The 21,693-nt window shown below is 40.4% G+C and overlaps 1 protein-coding gene across 4 annotated transcripts in view; it reads left to right on the top strand.

The window, feature by feature from the left end:
* The window catches only part of LOC136862877 (uncharacterized), a 267,146-nt gene extending 245,894 nt beyond the window's left edge, over window positions 1-21,252 (top strand). For all 4 annotated transcript variants that reach the window (XM_067139152.2, XM_067139150.2, XM_067139151.2 and 1 more), the window contains 2 exons: window positions 13,188-13,411; window positions 20,988-21,252. In XM_067139152.2, the coding sequence (XP_066995253.2) occupies window positions 13,188-13,411; window positions 20,988-21,216 (453 nt within the window). In that variant the 3' untranslated portion in view covers window positions 21,217-21,252. The remainder of the gene's footprint in view (window positions 1-13,187; window positions 13,412-20,987) is intronic.
* Window positions 21,253-21,693: the final 441 nt, after the last annotated feature.

Genomic DNA, 21,693 nt, shown 5'->3' with positions numbered 1-21,693 from the left:
TGTAATCCACCTTCATTTTCACTACTTATAATTATAGAAAGGCGTCTTTAACTACATGCCGTCTTGTTGACTTCATATAGCGAAATTTTGATTCCAGTAACGTAATCAGTTTAAATTTAACAAGCAATCCTGTGGATGGACAATTACATTATAAATAAATATGGATGCAGTAAGAACTCTTTACCACAATTACTCAATGTAAATAGCATTATTTAGCTGGGGATAAACGAATGGAAATATTATGAAGATAAGGACCTCAATGAAAAAGTATTTATCTCACCATATACAACAGTACGTTTTAGCCCTTTCCGGCCCTTAGCGCCCGAAAGCGCCCGACTGTTCATTTAGCCTTCCGGTCCTTAGCGCCCGAAAGCGCCCGGCTGCATTATCTACATTCGTCTGCGATCTGTGCGATAGTTTTTTATTTTTCTCATAAGTGAAGTGTTTATAAGGCATTTATGAACACGCAGTGCAATCTACAAGTCTTAGGGAATAAAGGAAGAGAGATAATCTGTCTTGACGTTGCCTAGGCAACGGTCTTGAACTTCCGCGAGCGCGGGTCAGCTGTTTCGTCCGTAAACATGGCGGGATTGAATATCGCGTATATTGAAACAGCTGAATATGGGCGAAAAAAGTGACACAGAATTCTTGAGTAGGGGAGCAGGTGAATTTTTAATGAGTGAGTAATGTATCAACGAAGATAATTTTAGTGATAACAGTGATATGAATGAAAACTAATATCGATAAATCGGACCTGATGGCGATGCCACGGCAATTCAGATAACACAAATATTACGTTTCGTTGCTCCGAATGATTAAATGGATGATGTTGAACCTGCGCACAATTCGGAAAGAGTATTAGGGGAAAGAGATTGTTTTTACGTATGTTATGAGGAGAAAAACTATTCAGTGACATAGCTTATTGCGCATATAACAATGCATCATTCCACTTCCAAAATCACGTGATTATTGGTTTTGAGGGATTCAGAGAACATGGGAATGTGACAAATGCAGACTGTCTCTATGTCGAGTATCACGAGGAGTGGGGGGGGGGGGGAACATATTATGACTCAATAAACAGAGAAATGGATGTGATGGTATATTTTCTAATGTTATTGAAAATTTGAATTCATTGTGACCAATAGTTTTTACTGTACTTAACTTTTTCTGAAACAATACGGTCTGTTTCAGTTTTTGCTAAATAATAGGTTGAAACCTGGGGATAAGTGGAGTGAAAATGCGGGCGGGAAAGGGTTAGAGACTATCAAATATGTTAGTTGGTACACATGATAGTGTAGAGTACATGGAGCTCAGCTCTGGTGTTGAATACATTAACTGTGATTATGTCATCGGTTACTCAGAGTAATGTTGTTGCCCGTTGTTCTGCCCAAATGCGTCACTCAATTGTTTCAAAACAAATAACATGTTTCTGTTACTAAAATAAATTGAAAAATATGACTCATGACTTCCTAAGTGTAGAGAATGGATAACAAATTAGAAATCTGGAAACGTTTTTATTTTTTATTTTTGATACCCTTACTTCAGCTGTTGGGCTTTATTAACAACATCTATGAAACACGGATAGAATAAACCCATCCAAGGGTCATCTATCTACTGCCTTCTATGCGGTAAATACCGATCTACGGCACAAAATTATTTTTGGATATATACTGTGAGGCAGGACAAATACGGATCCAACAGACGTGTATCTTTTAACTTAAATGCGTTAGAGTGGATATAGACAATTTTCATATGTTGCGAGTGAGATTTTCCAGTTAATTGCCAATAAATTACAACAGTTAAAAACTGTTGTAGTCCCACTTTTCAGTTGAACATATTCATGTAACTACTATGGTATGCATTCAAGTATGTATGAGTGTATTGAACCCGTACACAAGATTAGAATCCACTGTTATTGAATTTAAATAAATGCCTGGCCACTTTCAGAGCAGGGGACATTAGGACATAGCAGGCGAGACGACAATGAGGTTGTAAATCATCCGGCTGGTGACTGAGCCGTCAAAGAAAATGAAGTTTAGAAGGACATGCGGGATGTCGATTGAAAACAATACAGACCCAAAAAACACTTGAGACAATGTCTTAATATCCGGCAGATGGAGGATGTGGTCACGCCCCTCAAAACACTTGGCGAATTTTGCAAAATGTGCAAAAAACGTCATAAAAAATAAACATCAGAGTTGAGATATTATGAACCATAAATAAAGTATGAGACAGGCAAGTGAGGTGTTCAACTACAAAGTGTTTTGAACGGAAATTCCTAATTCGCGTGAAGAATATAGAATGTTTGAGAGGCCATTCGGAAGACGCGAATTATGATATCCAATCAAGAGGAGCGTCAATGTGAATTTTCAGCGGTGATTGGTGTGGAGTCCGAAGTCAAGGCGGGTGAAATTCAGAAAGCAAGAAGCAAAGAAGTGATAAATAGACCAAAGACAGAGTGTTAGACGTCTTTATTTGATCTAGGTTGTGTGATTCAGTCTTATTTGATCCTACCTTAGTGGAGTCAGTCTTGCCTTATTTTGTGCAGACTTCGTCTTATCTTATTCGGTCTTATTTTACGTGATCTTATGCCATTCGGACTTAGTCAGTCGTAACTTAGGATAGTCTTGTGAGAAAGCTAGTTAAGAGTAGCTGTGACTTGTGTGTACCAAGTGAACTTGAGCCGAGAGAGGAAGGTCGTGACTGAACTTAGTAAATATTACAGTGAACAGGGAACTGAGAGAACTAAAGTTTGAATATAATAGGAAGATATTAGCTATCAGGAAGGCGACAGTAATTTAGAAATGGCGAGAGCTACATCGTGTGCTCTCGAGTACAGCAGTTTCGTAGATATAGAAACTAGAGTTTATATTCGAGTGATGAAGTGAATTTTAATAATATAGCACACGTGTTGATTGTAATATTGAACAGCGATGATTGCTTCTGGTAAAGGACTGTAGGTTGGTTATACAGATGATTATGCCATAGGGCCGAGTCATTATTAACCAATATTACACAAAAACGAAACCTTTAATTTAGTGATTAATAATAAACACTGTACATAAACACTATTTAAACCTTGAAAATCAAATTAATTACCTGGACGGCTATTGACTGAACTATTTGGAATGTTGCCATGCACGTGGTGGTTAAGACGATATGCTGCCGTATGTTATGTGTGTGATGAAGATGTTGGAAATCAGATGCATTCTGGTCTCGATTAGCGAGCTGCTGACGAGAGCGCGTTCTGCATGCTGCTGCCATCTAGAAGGCATACTACTGGCACAAAAGTAGTTAATTCTATTAAGTGTGCATGCAATTTCTCTTAGAGGGCGAAACATTCTCTCCTCTGTTGATTGAATACAATCAAGATAAAATATTATAATGAAAATGACACACATGTGAACATGAAAAAATTCACCTGAACGCAGGTAGATGAAAAATGTTACGCTGAACTTGAATTACCGGTAAATTGACATATATAAAATGAAAAACACATAATCGTAGAATGGTGTGCAGGTTGATTCATTCATAATTATTCACACCTGCACAATTAAAATGTTTTGAATGATTCGTCTTGCTGAAACACTGACCAAACAATGAGTTAACGTTCAAATTGTGCACAAAAATAACACAAATACAAATGCAACTTTATACGTAAATTAACCCAAGAGAGTCAATTTTGAAGTAAATATCACTATAAGGATAACACATTGTCAACAGAAACACTACTCAATGGGAAGCGGACACGATTTCACTGTTGGTCTTTTAAAGTTTCGATAGGCAGTTCTTATGGCGACTGCTCATACTAGTCCATCAGAACCAACACCTAGTCTCCACTGAAGCGGGAGGTAAATGGTACCCCTTGATGACTGCCACTGTTCCAAGTTGGATTAATTGTTGCTATGAAGCTCACTTTGGCCTGTTTTGAAGTTGGGTTAGGTACTCCTTATACCATCTAATCCGAAAGTGTTGAACCAACTGCTGCAACCTTTTCCAGACTGAAAGTTTGTTACTGGCAACTAGAGTCAGATTACATTCAGGAATAAAATTTAAGCTGTTTCCGACAAGAAAGTGACCTGATGTTAAAGCTTGAGTATCAGTAGGATCTGAGGAAAGGACTGAAAGTGGACGAGAATTTGGAGAGGCTTCAATTCTTTTGAGCACAGTACTAAATTCTTCAAATATTAACGATGAATTTCCGACAACGCGATGCAAATGGTATTTGATTGACTTGATGCCAGATTCCCGTAATCATCCAAACTGGGGAGAACTAGGTGGAATTTAGTGCTAGTTGATACCCTCGTTTGCCAGATTGCTTACAATTTCCTCTTGGTGCTGCTGTGATGCCATGAATTGGTGAAGAATTTGTAATTCTCTATCAGATTCAATAAATGTAGTAGTATTGTCGCTGTAGATATTTTCTGGCTTCCGTCTTTTGACGATGAAACGGCGAACTACGGCTAAGAAGGCATCTGTGATAAAACTGATGACTACTTCCAAATGTACAGATTTAGTTGTAAAGCAAACAAATAGTGCCTTGATACGGACATTGCTCCTCATGTTAATCGGGTGAAGTTGAATTGGACCTCCATAATCAGTTCTACACATGCTGGACGTACGTGCTGGTTAACTCTGTGTTTAGGATAGTTAACCATGTTGATGACTGGTTATGACCTTCCATTTGTAACACGATAGGCGTTTGTGCACTTCCTGTCTGCCTGCATTTCTGCCATTCTGAATCAATTAACCTTGATGAAAGTTTGCTAACAACAACTCTGGTCCTGCGTGAGCTTGTTATAATTGTTCATGTTTGACAATAAGAGTTGTTAAACGATGTTTTGATGGTAATAATATATGGTGTTTTCTTGAGAATGGGAGCGACGTGTTCTTCAATTTACCGCCAACTCTAAGTATGTAGTCATGCAGAAATGGACATAGATTTTTCAGCTGACTCTTCCTTGATACAATTCCTTGCCTCCGTAAGTCCTTGATTTCTTCACTGAATGACTCCATCTGAGCTATGGGATGGGAATGAATGACATTAATAACCTCTGAAGTTCTTGAGGGTCCCGTTCGTTTATTGTTTGGTTGTTTGGAGTTGTGAATGAATCTGCTGCAATACCCCGGAAATCTCTTTGTAGTTGTGTTAGTGGAGAACACCTTTCAATGTCGTCGTTGTCTTTAGTGACGAGTAAAATTGCTACTGTTCGCTGTTCCAACGTGGCGTAAAAACTATCATAGACGACTAGGGGTAGCGGCAGGTTTAGCTGTGGTACTGACACTATGGTGGACCTGAACACCATAATGTGGACTATTGCAACTCTTGAGGTTCAGCTCCTCGCGAAATTAAATCTGAAATTGATGAGATAAAACATGATGACAATCTTCAACATTAGTTAATTGCTGAATTTCTGCCACCCTGTTGGCCACAAAGGTTTATTCAACGCGACGATGGAGAAGCCAACCATGATAAAACAACTGTAGGATCTGTCCACAGATGAGTTTAATTAATTTCAAATTTTAAAATTTTAATTGAATTGTGAAGTAATTGATCCAACAATGCAGCTGCAAGCAATACAACACGAGGGAGTGTAACTCGTTTGATTGGAGACACTTTGCATTTTGAGCACAACTTGACACATATTTCACCCAGCTGGTTGACAGAGCGAAGGTGGATGCAAGCTCCGTGTGCTGTTTGAAGAGCGTCTAAGGAACCATATACTTGAATATTACTACACACGCCTGTTCTTAAGACATGTCTGCCCACTTGAACGTTTTGAATGTGTCTCAAATGGTTTTGAAGTACTTTCCATTCTGTGACTAAGTCTTCAGGTAATGTTTGATCCCAATCGAGTATATTTAACCACAATTTCTGGAGAAACGCTTTTGTAGGTTATAACTAATGGGCTGATGAATCCTAATGATAGAAAATTGAAGCTACTGTTGATGTAGTGGTGCGTTTGGTAATGCCACTATTCCCTGGAATGTATTTGATTTTGTTGGCGACTAAAAATTTGTCTGGCGTAAGAAGCCATGATAATCCTAAAGCTTGTATGGTGTCATAATTATAGAAATGGAAGGGTTATGTTAATTTCTCTGTCTTCAGGTGGAACAGCTGCAAGTATAGCTTGATGTTTTGAGCACCACTCCCTGATGATAAAACTACCCATGCTGAGTAAGGTTATGAGTTCACTCTGCAATTTCAATGCTGCAGCGATGGTGGACGTACCATACAGGGCACTGGCAACATAAAAATCTCTTTGTAAAACCATTGATGTCAGTGGAAATGGATTTTGTTCATCTTCTTACAATTGTTTCAGGCACTGTGTTGAAAAATATGGAGCTGAAGCTGTGCCATATGTGACTGTTAATACTTCGTAAGTCTTGATAGCTGTTTGTGGCGATTCCCTCCAAAGAATGCTGTGCAACTGTGTGTCATTTTTACGAACCCGAACGTGTCTGTACATTTTCGTGATGTCTCCAATAAATGTATTGCTATGTGTCTTGAAAGTCAACATAATGGAATAAAGACGTTATTGTATAGTAGGCCCTATTAACAATGTATCATTTGTGAACCTCCAATAGTGGTTCTGGCTGATGCATCAAAAACTACTCTGATTGGCGCAGTTGTGCTTTGTTTAAATACTTCATGGTGTGGCAATTAATAATGTTCAAAATCAACTATTACATGTACCTTCCTCATGTAACATAAACGTTCATGCTCAGACATGAAGATCGCATACTGTTCATGCAGTACTGGATTTTTCAGAATTTTGATTACAGTTGGCGAAATCCTTGTGTTGCCATATCACGAGGGTGAATGAGTCTCTTTATGAGATAGCCTGACAACGAATCTTAGTACGGGAGTGCGTGTGGTGTTGTCCTTGAGGTGATATAAACACTGTAGTTCTTCCTTAGTTGTAAGTTTCGTATGCAATTCTTCCATTTCTCAAAATTTACGAAATTGAGTGTCGAGTTGATCTTTCTTTCTGATGAAAAGAGAAGTTACTGTGTTGCTTTCGGGATGGCTGCTGTTTGACTGTGGGCATTTATCAGAAATTATTCAACCCCGATGAGAGTCCTGCAATACGGGGTTATCACATACATGTATTTCCCATCTACCCTTAGAATGTTATAAAACAGCTCTGCAACAGCTCTGCGCCAGTTGTTAAATCTACCTTGCCTGGACTGTAGAATTTACGATCGGCTAGTGTGTTGTCACTAGGCAGGTTCCACTATTAGTAATCTAACTCCATGGAAGGCACTTATCCTATGATTGCAGGAACCACTAAACAATGTATGTTAGTGTTAAAATCTGATGCTGTGGATTGGAAGTGAATATCAACACTGTATTTCAGAATTGATGATGGGTTGTTAAAGCTTACAATAGAAGTGCTGTCTGTTTTAAAGTTTAAATTTAGTTTGTCGACAGTGTCTTTAATAATGAGTTTGACTCCAGCTGTCCGAGAGCCTTCGAACCTTATTACATTTACCCTTGTGATCCTTGAATTTGACAATAACTGTAGATAATAACACATATTGTGTGTTTCGAGTACTTAGATGTTCATTCTTAGTAGTTGTGTGAACGCTGGCAAATACCACGTTGTTGTTAGTTGTTTCGTTTGTGGCACTAGACTTGTGATTTTCAAGATTTAGTAACGTGTTGTGGGCCTTGTTGCATTTACGACAGTGACTGAATGTACACTTAGACTTTGTATGTGATGCTTTAAGACAATTTAAACACAGTTTGCTATCACGAGCATATTGAATGCGATTTGACACTGTTAACTTGAGAAATGTTTCACATGCAAAAAAAATTCCTGGCATATGACCTTGTTTAAGTAAAAGCACTGTTTGTTAATGTATTCAACATGTATATAGGTTGACAGTTTGTTCTTGTGTAAGCTTTCTCTACTACCGCGCACCTTAACTTAGCTGACAGAAGTGTGCATGCTTTCTAGGGCTTGGCAGCGATGTTTAATGTAAGATGTTAATTGTTTAAGGGAGGTATTTTTGCTAAAGTCTGCTTCTAGTTCCCAGTCCATCCTGGTTTCATAATCAAGATGATCAACACTATGTTGTGACAATATTACTTCTTCGAGATGAGTGTCTAACTTCAATGTTTGAAGTGCTTCTAAGTACTTTAAAATGTACTAATAAATTGCCTGAGATCTTCAGTGGTTTCATTTTCCACTATTGCAATGTTCAAGATTTCCCTAACATGCTTTGCTATTATAAGTTTCTTGTTCTGAAACCCATCACATATGAGTTTCCAAACTACCGCGCTGTTTGTTTCAATAGTTGGAAGGTTCTAAATAATGCTTTAGATCAACTCAGAACTGCTCCTAGTAAGTAGTAACATTTTTGAACGGATGCTTGACTGGCTATTCCTATTCATAACAGTTTGACATTTTCTTCCAACGACATCCAGTATTCATAGTTACCATTAAACATGGGTAGTTTAATAGTGCGTAATTTAATGTTGATATTTGGTATTTGTTGATAGTACTTGAATTTTCGTGTTGGTCTGGCGACAATAATAACTGAATTTTTGCCTTCAAACTGTACACAATGTCATCCACTTCATTTCTCTCTACACTATGATCTCGTTTGCTATCTCCCATCTCAAGCTGCGATTGAACTAAGTTTTATTTGCTTTCTAAATCAATGAGTGCATCATATCTGACCCTAATTTCTGCTAGGTTTTGAGAAGTGTTGTACCTTTTGACAAATGTTTTGACTTCTTTTCATTATACCTTTCAAATAACCCCGTTGTTTGATTAGCTTTGCGATATCGTTGTCATCCACTCTAAGGCATTGGCTCACACAAATGTAAATAATGCAAGGAAAAGGTACTACTAAAAGAAATCTGACCTTGTAAATTGAAGAGTCCCACGTTGCGTTCTATGATGATGTTTCACACACGTTTCACTGGTTTACGTGTAATGTCGGGTCCGGAAATGGACCAAAAATGTTGGAGTGATGAAATGAATTTTAATACTGTAGCACACTTGTTGACTGTAATATTGAACAGCGATGATTGCCTCTGGTAGCGGACTGTAGATGGGTTATACACATGATTATACTATAGGTCCGAGTCATTAACCAATATTATACATACTGCAAATGAAACTTTTATTTTAATGATTAATAATAAACACTATTTACACCTTGAAAATTAAGTGAATTGCCTGGATGGCTATTGATTGAACCATTTGGCCATGTGACCATGCAAGTGGTAGTTAAGATGACGTGTTGTCCGTATGTTATGTAATGTCAGACACACCGGAAGCTTTTATTACATGTAATAAGTCGACACTGTAAAATATGGCTTCTTTCTTAACAAATTAACAAATAACAACGTATGTTATGTATGTGATGAAGATGCCGGAAATCAGATGCGTTCTGGTCTCGTTTAGCGAGCTGCTGACAAGAATACGCTCTGCTTGCTGCTGCCACCTAGTGAGCATACTTTTGGCACAAACGTCGTTAATGCTATTAACTGTGCATGAAATTCTTCTTAGAGGACGAAACAACTTAATTCGGAACAATTTCGGGAATGTTTTCTGCCGGGACAATGGCGTCGGGGTTCGAATCACGAAATTGAACTGTGATTATCTCAAGATACTTTGGAGAGATTAGCAGCGTGAGATAGACCGAAGATAGAGACAGAACTGGAATCTTACGAGATATTCAAGTAGCTAAGGGATTTAATGAACACAGCAAAGTGTAAAATAAAACGGGTAACACTGTAAATTATGTAATATCGTGACCATATCACTTGTTACGTAACCATGAGAGCAGATAGGGTGAGAATTGTACACTATTTCGTACGAGGACGCGGTGAGCTGGTGCGGCAAAAGTCCCAGGCAGCAGATGACGAGGCATAAACCGCAGACTATGTTTCGTGATGAAGTAAGGACCCATTTTCGCAGTGTCCTCATCAGATTTCATGGCAGAATAAACGGAAAAGGCTATTGTGGTCCAAGGCTGATGCTGCCAGGAGAAGGATGAGTACCAAATGTATGTAAATGATATAGTGCTTGCGTAAATCTCTAAGGTGTGTGTAAATAGTATAAATGCTTAAATCACGTTTTAGATATAATTATAGTAGTGGCGGGTTTTGGAGAATAGTTGAGTGTTTCTGTCGTAATAGAACGAGAGGATTTCAGTTCATTTCATCTTATTTAATTTTAAAGTTTGAGATTTATTTTACTTGGGAGTTTTCATGTCATTTCATGGGAATCACTTGCGTTGTGTCTGGCTAATGTAAATATATAGAATATATCATAATATAAAGTCCGGTAATAATAAATAGCTATTAAGGTCTTAGGAAATAACATTCACATGCCGTTAAAATAATATCAAGTTCTTGCAAAGATAATGTAAATTGTATACGGTTCTGTTATGACACAAGGAGTTAACGTGTGTGAGATTCAAGGACAGTTTACTCCAGTCTGAAACTAGTTAACTATTGAATTGTATACTTGTGAAATTTGTTTGTGATTAACGATAACATTTAATCATAGGAAATAATGGTATCCAGTTTGTGACAGATTGTTGGTTCGATGCCAAATTCCGAGTATATTTGATCTTCATACGAATTTGACATGTGTAAGTGATAAATATATTTGTAAATGTCATCGCTAGGGTTTTTTACGGTTTGCTTTATGTTTCACCGACACAGATAGGTCTTATGGCGACGATGGGAGAGGAAGCGGCCGTGGCCTCAATGAAGGTGCGAAATGAGAAACCACGGAAAACCATCTTCAGGGCTGCCATCAGTGGGGTTAGAACCCACTACCTCCCGAATACTGGATACTGACCGCACTTAAACGACTGCAGCTATCGAGCTTGGTACTAGGTTTCAGGTGGATGGTTAATGTGTATTTAGGAAACATCATGGGAGTGATGAGCAAATTGTATTTCAATCGTCATAAAAGTTCACTTAAAGCGGAGTGTTCATATTAAAATACACTGAAGAAAATTGAAATTGCAACACCCAGAAGGAGTGGTGCTACATTGCTGCAGTTGAAAATGGCAGGACGAGTGTTCGGTTATGATTCGATTATTACACTTTCAGGTTCCTCTGACCGCAAGTTCGGACAACAAACAATACAGGATGTGCCCACCACGAGCTGCAATACAGTGATGAATTCGTCGAGGCATGGAATCAATAAGGCCCTGGATCGCTTCCTGAGGAATTGTCGCCCATGCTTGCTGCACTGCACGGGTCAGTTGTTCCAGAGTTGTGGTTGGCTGAGGACGGTTGGCCAGTTGTCGACCCATCATGTCCCACACATGCTCAATAGGACTGAGGTCCGGGGATCTGGCGGGCCATTCTAAGGTTGTGATGTCGTTGAGAGCTTCTCTGGAGATGCGTGCAGCGTGAACCCGGGCATTGTCCTGCTGAAACATCCCATTAGCAATGTTCACCATCATAGGGATTGAGTACCCTATCAACGTACTGTCGAGCAGTCATAGTGCCCTCAACAAGCACCAATTGTGATTTCACATTAAAGCCAATAGCTCCCCAGACCATAATGCTTGGTGTTGGCCCTGTGTGCCTCTCGACAATAAGATGTGGGCGGCCCCTTTCCCCGGTACGTCGGCGCACACGATTCCGGCGATCACTGCGGGCAAAACAGAAGCGCGATTCATCACTAAAGACGACCCTATGCCATTCGTCGACCCACGTCGATCTTTCTCGATACCAGGCCAGTCTTACACGTCGCTGTTGTGGGGTCAATGGAACACCTTCTGCAGGGACACAGGCTCGTAAGCCAGCTGCACGCAGACGGTTACCAACTATTTGTTTTGTAACGTGTGGTGCCACAGCTGGTCGAATTTGCGCTGCTATTGCATGGGGTTCCATCCGGGCCATCCGAATGATGCGGCGATCCTCTCTCACAGTGTTGTCTGTCGCGCTGGGCCTGTGCCAGGTCTACGAGTGTGGGTACCTTCATTTGACCACTGCTGCCATACACGTTGTACCGTAGATGCCTGTCGGCCAACACGTGCAGCGACAGTCCTTAGCGATAATCCAGCCTCACAAAGCCCAATTATCCGAGCCCTCTGAAACGGCGACATTTGTTGATAGCGTGCTCTTCTCTGTCGTCGAGGCATGTTCTGACGGGGAACACTTCACTGCACAGACTGCAAGTCAACTACGCTACACCAGAGTCCGTATACTGGAGTTGATTCCTCCGCGACCAATCACGTGGGGACACCTGTAGCAACAATCCAATGGGTCTGAAACTTTGATCGTTTACATATCTACATAGCATCGTTCCATATCCTGAAAATCAACACAAACGACCAGTGTCTTCATGGTGTTGCAATTTCCAATTTTTTTTAGTGTAACTTGAGAGTGAAATTCATGATAGGAATATCTCCAAATGAGTTGAATGTTGGATTAACGTCATTGTTAAATGACACCGAAGTTATGAATCGATTTGGAATTCTAATATATTTATGGCGCGGCTAGACATTTTGCGTACGTGTGTGGATTATTATGAGAGTCGAGTGAGAAGTTAGGGATCATCGCTAAAGGCCATTAAAGCAGGATTTATGTGATAGATTGACAGCCTTTAGGCAATTTGCATTAGCACCGTATTCGTTGTATGGACTTGGTTTTGAGAGACCAGGGTCTTTATAAGGTTGGATATCCAGTAATGTGCGCGATGTAGAGGGGCCCACTTCTTCATTTTCCGTCGAGGTGTAATTCCGGTGAGGTAGAGTTTTGCACCCAAGGAGTGTCGTATTTGATTGGGTACATGCCTATTTCTTTATTTGCACTCATGCCTATGGCTAATTAGTTGTGGTGAGATACTTGCATATCATCGGCAAATCATTTTAATTTGAAAATGAGATTAATTGACGAGTAAAAGTGTAGGATCATCTACATAAGTCTGATATAAGTACGAAAGGAATGATGATGATTGTTTTTATCTTTTGTTATGTGGATAGAACAGTGTTTCAGATTTAAAATCAGAGAGTCATTTTTCAGTATGCTCTTTCAGTGTACATGCTATAGAGGTTCCAACATGCACATTTCCAGTGCTTCTAAATGTGTTTTGTCTTTCTTGACAGTAGTTCATCTCTCACATCCGTACAACTCACCCCTAGTATTATACAAATGATATAACTTCCCTGCTGTTAAAAATGTTATTTTATTGTTTCAGGTTTGTCTAATCGACTTCCAGTTGGCTCGCTATGGTTCCCCAGCACTAGACCTCGCTAATCTGTTGTATATCTGTACGACGGGGGAACTCAGATCAAGCTATATGCAGAAATTCCTGGAGAGCTATCGAAGCACATTAGTAGAAACTCTCAGTGAATTAGGTTGCTTTGACCCAGATCTTGTGAAGAGTACACCATTCGCTAGCCCAAATATCTTGGGAGAGATGTAAGTTCTGTAATATGTGGCCTTAATTTTCAATTACCAGGTTTAATTAACTTTACTTTGGCTTTAACTCTCTGAGTACCAGCCGATCTAGCTAATGCCCCTACATAAACTGACTGCTATTTTATTTGAAAATGCTTGTAACTTTAACTATTTTCAGTCCCCGGTAGGGGCTTTTTAAAACTTTATTTGACTTGAACTTCAAATAATAATAATAATAATAATAATAATAATAATAATAATAATAATAATAATAATAATAATAATAATAATAATATTTTTCGTTATTTGTTTTACGTCGCACCGACACAGATAGGTCTTATGGCGACAATGGGACAGGAAAGGCCTAGGAATGGGAAGGAAGCGGGCATTTGCCTGGTGTGAAAATGGGAAAGCATGGAAAACCATCTTCAGGGCTGCCGACAGTGGGGTTCGAACCCACTATCTCCCAGATGCGAGCTCACAGCTGCGCGCTCCTGACCGCATGGCGAACTCGCCCGGTACTTCGAGTATTATCCACAGAGCCAATGTATCCGAATGCCCTCACGACGCGGGTTATTTAATTAATTAATTATTTCATTAATTCATTTTGGCATTGTTCTACGCCATTAGGGTTGCTTATGTGGATATTTTATAAGCAGGGCTGGATGAGGATAGAATGGTTGGGGGTTTGAATCCGCTTGACTGAACAACAGCCTGTAAGCGCAGTGAGTGTTTGAATAGATGAGCTTCTGCAGTAATGCACGTTTCAGCACGCCGTTGAATTGCCATTCGGGCTCTTTGTAGCTTTGTAGGCTTCACAGGCTTCCGTAATAAGGTTTCGAAGGCTTTCAGGATTTTCCAGCTCCTGAGCGTACGCTACATTCTTTAAATAGCCTCAAAGGAAGAAGTCCAGTGGCGCCAAATCGGGCGATCTACCAGGCCAGGTGACAGACCCTCCCCTTCCTATCCATCGACATTCAGGTACCGGGCTCTTGTCAAATGATCCTCAAAGAAATATGGTCCAATTAGGTGATCACCCAGTATACAACACCAGACATATACACGCATGCACATTAATGGTGTCCAGAAATAAACAATCAACACTGCCCCAATCCAGTACCGGAAAGGTAGGGAGGGAGTGAAGTAGTGTTGAAGCCCACTCCAGTATCGAAAAGGAGGGGAGGGAGTGAATGAGTAGTGCTGAAGGCACAGTGTGTATTCCGTGGCGGCCTATATTTCGTTGTACTATAACACTGTAAGATGGCTTGGATTGGTAGATCATAGGACACATAAAAAGGCTCCTAGAAGAATTACAGGACGCTGGAATTGTTCAAACTATGAGCAATTCTCTGTTTGTGACTATCGGTAATGCGATTGCCGCATTGGAATTGCCAGTCGCCGACTCCACGCTGCAGGTATTCACAATCGCCGAGCTGCGAAAAAGGGGGTGACTTCTTCTTATCCACAGAGAACTTCGTGTAGGCTTTGCACTACAAGAAAGTCAAGAAAGTGTTACTCCACGACAGGAATGACAAATTACGAGTTGGTTGGAAGAAAAGGTATTTTGCTCCGATCCAGGTAAACAGCTGCAGTGCTGGCGTCCAGTTGGAAAGCGTTATGAAGAGCCCTTTGTCGAGGTTGGTAATCAGTCGGGTCGCGTCGCATGTGGCGTATTGAGGTGGATAAGTGGTGCTGAGTCAGGAGAGTTGACAGAGGTCGCTTCATATACGACTGCTTGTGAATATATGGACATTTAAAAGGTACTCTTATTCCTAGTGTTCGAGCTATTTACCCCGTAGAAGAAGTTCCCGTTATCAGGTTTGTGTAAGATAGCTGCTCGGTTCACGCTGCACATGTAACCGAAGCTTTCTTCAAACAGCATCCTGACGTTCACGTGCCTGACTGGCCTCCCAAGTCGCCTGACTTTAACATAATAGAACATGATTGGGCAAGAATAGTAAACACGTGGGTTCCAGATCAGGGGAGGACAAGTGCGGCCCTGTTAATGCACTGCCGTCGAGTTTTGGCGAATCTAAGGAATGAACTAGACTTTTTCCAGCATGTAATGGATTCCATTTCCAAACGGCTAGAGCACGTATTAAACAGGAACGGGACATGGACTGATTATTAATGTTCTGGAAGTGATGAGGAACCCGTCACTTACACTTGTTGTAAGTTTCCTTCGAACCCCACGGTGATCACTCGGCAGAAAGTTTCGTGCTCGGCCTCCCTCCTGGAACAGAACTCGCAGTCTTCTGGACAAGGTCTACGGGACAGAGCATCGACCTGCGGAACAAGCTTTATCTCGCGCGGACCCTCGTCGACATTTCTCTTTCCGTCACTCATCTTCTTCAAGCCGTCCCATGTCTTCTTCTGGTCGTCTCCCATCTTCTTCTGACCATCTCCCGTCTTCTCCTGGTGGTCTTCCGACATATGGTCATCTTTCATCTTTTTCTGACCATCTTCTGTCTTCTCTTTGTCCTCGTCTTCCAACTTCTTCTGACCGTTCTTTATTTCCTTTATCATCCTCTTTTGGCTTTCAACTATCCTGTCCTGGCTTTCTTCCATCTTCTTATAGCCTTATTCCAACTTCTCCATCGTCATTTTCTGGCCTTTTCTGTCTTCTTTTGCCCGTCTTTCTTCTCATTTTGACAGTATTCCATCTTCTACATCTTATTTTGGTTTTTCCATCTTCTCCTCCATCTTCTTTCGATTTTCTTCCATCTTCTCCTCCATCTTCTTTTGATTTTCTTCCATATTATCCTCCATCTTCATCATATCGAAGAGCGCATTTAACTGTGCCTTCATTTTCGTGTATCCTCTGGTCTCAACTGGCATACAGTAATTAACAAAAGATGAAGAAAAGATTTATATGAGTGTGCATTCACTATACACCGACGTTCTGGAATGTTCCCGATGGCGGTCGATACCTGCAGTATTTGGTCCGCTGATTCACGCGGGGTCTGTTCTAACTTCTGACACCATTTGTTACGTATAAAACTCCATCTGTTTAATTACACTAATTTATTTCACGATGACGTAATAAATGCACACACACACACATATATTTAAACACAAACAATTCTAACCAGTTATGAATGGCCACACTAATTACTAGTCTATTTACAAATCTCTCTTCTGTACACACACGAGGGAGTCCCGGCAGGTTGTTATATGGGAATGGCTATAATCCTTACTTTCACTTTCCCAAAGTCCAGTCACCTGCTACATCCGCTGTGCGTAGACAGCTGGGCTTGAACACATTGCCACTGGCTATACAACACACGACGACTTCCGTTGGTTCGACTCCACATATAGTCCAGTACTTCACACAGTCCCATGCAGTGAACAACTAAACAGCTCGATAGTATTCAACAGCAGGACGAAACTCACAACAGCGAACATTAATACATGTCCATTTATCCTCGCACTCACGATAGCGCGTTTTCTCGCTGGCTCACGGTGATCCCCAGTCCACAGAATTACACGAACACACAGTACAGTCTACCGTCCTGTCGCCGACAGTTCATGCAATCACCGGTCTCACCGACACCACAACAACAGGTCCTCGTTCAGACCTCGGTGGGACACTAGCGACAGCCAACACCTCTGTCGCCCTCAGTCCAGCCACCGAACCCTAACGCACTGAGCCTCTCACTGACTTCACCACGGAGTCTAACACTGACTCCGAGTCCAGCACTGACTCCAAAACCAACACTGACTCCGAGTCCAACTCTGACTGACTGTCCGCGGCTAACCCCCCCGTTTTATAGCTCGCGTGATTTGGCACAGAAATTTCGCGATGTCACTAGAGGCAGAACATTCCCGGAGAATCTCCAAGAAACTCACAGGTACGCCGGCCGCCGAGAACAACACAGGGAAAAGCCGGCCCCACCGCACAAGCCGGTTGGGAGATTCCAGGTCGTCAAGTCCACAGCCCCTTCCTGGAAGTATCGAAAGCAGCTAGCACGGGGCTGGAATGCAACACCATTATAAATAATGCACGAGGCAACTCTACTCGTTGCCTGGTGCGTCTTCTAACGTTCAGCTTTCAGAGCTGAAAACAAGCAATTGTACAACTTCATTTGAAAACCCTTTTCCGGGTCTGTTTCTGTATCCATAAACACAACAACCTGGCGTAATTTTCTTCAAAACTCAAACCTCAGAAATACGTAAATTCGCACACATGTCAGAAATAACAATACCAAATAATCCCCGTGTTTAATAAAAAGCATATTTTCGGTACTATTCGAGTTAAAACATGTAGCCTACACTTCACTGAAATTGCACAATCATTGACCTTACTCTGTGCTTAATACATACGTTTAAATCTTCTTGCATTTTTTTTTACAATTTGTTTTATGTCGCACCGACACAGATAGGTCTTATGGTGACGATGGGATATTAAAGGCCTAGTAGTGGGAAGGTTGTCTTGCTGACCTTGCCTCAGACAGGGGTTGACCAAACTTTCAATTATCAAAAATAGTATCTGTGAAAATTATACGAAGGTCCAAATTACACGGACTTCCCCTAATATTATTAATGAAGATCTGTGTTTGTTATTGATATTACTATCACATTCGGACGAAGCAGTGAAAGTTAATCAAATTGATCTTCAGTTTGTGTTTTGGGGGTTGCTTGTGTGTTCCCCAGAGCGTTCTTCGTTGGACAGATCTCTTTGATTTCTTGGCAATTTTTTGTTGTTGTTAAGCTGCTTGTGATTTACTTCGGCTCATTCTCTGCTGGTTTTCTTGCTTCACTCTTTTAAAAGCTTTTCTGTCGTGATTTAGGGTTTCGGAGATGTTGACAGTTTTGAGATCTTGTCTGAACTGTTTGTACCGGAGCGATGTTGTTTTCTAACGTGAGTCGACTCTCTAGATTGTGTTGGCTAATCTCGATTCTTCCATCCTTTGTAGGTATCCATAAAAGCTTAGACGGTTTTAGATGATTGTGTCCATCAAAGGACCTTTTTTATTATTTATTTATTTATTTATTTATTTATTTATTTATTTATTTATTTATTTATTTATTTATTTATTTATTTATTTATTTATTTATTTATTTATTTATTTATTTATTTATTTATTTATTTATTTATTTATTTATTTATTTATTTATTTATTTATTTATTTATTTATTTATAATTCGCTAATCGACTAACTAGGTACCACGATAAGTTTCATTATACACTCTGGCGTTTACTCAGTTTTCTATTGATCCAGTAGGTTCTCATTGGCTCGCTGTGTTCGGCACGTCGTTCACCCGACCACTTTGCACCAGTTGTCCACTTCACATCCTGGATCCCAAAAATCATAATGCTTGTTCTGAAAAGGTCTCGTTTGTGGGCGTCATAGGTCGTAGGTCCATTTTTTCGAGGTCTTTCTTGACGTTAACGTACCAGGAAATTATTGTTTTTGGTTTTGATTCAAAATTGTTTAAAATGCGGTTTGTCCATCGAGAGTCGTCCATCAGTCATAGGTGACCGTAGAAGCGAGCCTTGCGTTTGCGTATTCTGTCCATGATTTTCTCTATCTTAGAGCAGATTTCTTGTCTGGATTTTCTTATGTTCATATCGTTTTTGTAGTTTGGGCCAAGAATGTTGAGGAGAATCTTTCTCACTTCTGCTCTAACTTACCGAGCGCACATTTCCTGGAGAGGATAAGGCATTCTGACACATAGAGAGATACCGGCTTGATGACAGTGCTATAATGGTGAATTTTGCTTCGTATTTATAGAAAATCACCTTTTGTTATATATGTTCCGGCTGGTTTGGAAAGCTACCTCCAATTTTTATTTTATTTTACTTTTGTTCTGGCCGCTAAGGCCTCTGTATCTAGTCCATTTGATTGGATCCACTCACCAAGATATTTAAACTTATGCACACGGTTTATTGTTCCATATTTGGTATTCATTTGGGTGTTGTCTTTGATGATTGACATTACTTCCGTCTTTTCAAAGGATATCTGCAGCCTGTCTGTTCTGCTACCTCTTTCAGCACATTCATTCCTTCTGTTGCAGTTTCAGGAGTTTTTGTCATTATTGCTATATCAACAGCAATCTGTCAAGCAGTCAATTTCTACTCCGTTTATATTCGTTCGTTCGTCCGTAATCTGTTTACACTCCAGGGCCCGTTTTTCCCTCGGACTCAGCGAGGGATCCCACCTCTACCTCCTCAAGGGCAGTGTCCTGGAGCTTCAGAGTCTGGGTCGCAGGATACAACTGGGGAGGATGACCAGTACCTCGCCCAGGTGGCCTCACCTGCTATGCTGAACAGGGGCCTTGTGGCTGATGGGAAGTTTGGAAGGGATAGACAAGGAAGAGGGAAGGAAGCGGCCGTGGCCTTAAGTTAGGTACCATCCCGGCATTTGCCTGGAGGAGAAGTGGGAAACCACGGAAAACCACTTCCAGGATGGCTGAGGAGGGAATCGAACCCCCCTCTACTCAGTTGACCTCCCGAGGCTGAGTGGACCCCATTCCAGCCCTCGTCCACTTTTCAAATTTCGTGGCAGAAGCGGGAATCGAACCCGGGCCTCTGGGGGTGGCAGCTAATCACACTAACCACTACATCACAGAGGCGGACTCATCTTCGTCCCAATCCTTAAAAGTCTGAACAAGTTCCTACCTTGTAGTATATTATTATTATTATTATTATTATTATTATTATTATTATTATTATTATTATTATTATTATTATTATTATTATTATTATTATTTCCAAAATCGTTATACACCTTAAGGACTGAAGGCCCAAAAATAACTTTCTCTGAGCAAGGTCGGTACTTCACCGTCATTGTAGGGAAATGGATTGGTGAGCTGTATGAACCATGGGTTGTGTTTTCTTTGTTCAATTCAGATATTTTTCTTACATTTTCACTACAATTCAGATACTTGTGTTTTAGTTTCGTTGTTTATGTTATTGTCTCAACACAGATATCTGAAACATAGACTACCTACACCCCGGGCGAGTTGGACGTGCGGTTAGGAGCGCGCAGCTGTAAGCTTGCATCCGTGAGATAGTGGGTTCGAACCCTACTGTCGGCAGCCCTTAAGATGGTTTTCCTTGATTTCTCATTTTCACACCAGGCACCTTAATTAAGGCCGTGGTCGCTTCCTTCCCAATCCTAGCCCTTTCCTATCCTATCGTCGCCGTAAGACCTATCTGTGTTGGTGCGACGTGAAGCAAATAGCAAAAAAAGACTACCTGCACGCTGTACATTTGTAAAATAATTCTTTTCATATTACAGTCAATACTAATTTCCTTTATCCTTAGATTTAGTTATCTCAAAAGTAAATTTGTTAAATTCACTGGTGGTCTGGCGTGAGTTTAGTTGAGAAATATGGATCTTTGTTAAACATGCCTTATATTGGAGAGAACTTTTGAATTTGGAATTGGTGACCTTGAGAGCCCAGAAAGCTTTTTGTAATGTTCTTCTTCTTAAGCTTTTTTCCATTTCTCAACCTGAAATCATTCCCCTCGTTCCAATATTGAGTTGAACGTTCCAAGCAATAACAAATGATGTTGTGTATCAACTTTTCTTTAAAAGAATGGTAGCGAATACGTTTAGTGTGTGCACTTAATTTTTATGTGTTTCTTCAGGTTGCATGCAGAGATGCGACGCTGCGGTCCCTTCGCACTTGGACTAGCACTGGATATGATACCAATTTGTACGTGTGATTCTGAGCAGGCGCCAGATATGTACGACAAAGAGGATACTCAAAGTCCTGAAGGAAATAACACACCAGTTTGGTCATGGAACTGGAATGATGCCTGTGCAAAGAAGATGACCGAACTCGTAATGGAGTTAGTTGATCATGGTGGTCTTTAAATACACAGCTGATTTTATGAGCAACGATTTAATAAATGCAGTTTGTTAGTAATATGTATTTACATTTATTCCCTTTCCTCACCTGATTTCTTACCCTTTAAAACGTAGTCAGCCTAAGTTTTATTCTCCACACTCACTTCTATCGTTTCCATAAGTTCTACAGCACCGCATGGCACTGGATGTAACATAATTGCAATGTTTTAAAATAAATCTAACATGGGAATAAATTCAAGTGATAATATATCCTGTCAATAGGAAGAGCAATCACAACAGTAAGCATGAAATATTGCCCATGGGAACTATAAAAGTAAGTTATGTTTTATATTGGCTTCAGTCCAAGAGCTCCGATGAAAATTTGGCACGAATGAAATAAGTGTTTGTTGAGGAATATTTTAACATTTACACAATCATCTTCAATAGTGTTATTTATAAATGTAATGTTTATCATCAATAATCATAATAATAATTTCGTGTGGC

This window comes from Anabrus simplex, chromosome 2, assembly GCF_040414725.1.
Source record: "Anabrus simplex isolate iqAnaSimp1 chromosome 2, ASM4041472v1, whole genome shotgun sequence".
NCBI lineage: Eukaryota > Metazoa > Arthropoda > Insecta > Orthoptera > Tettigoniidae > Anabrus > Anabrus simplex.
The sequence above is the reverse complement of the archived record's forward strand: the minus strand, read 5'-3'. Positions and strand labels throughout refer to the sequence as shown.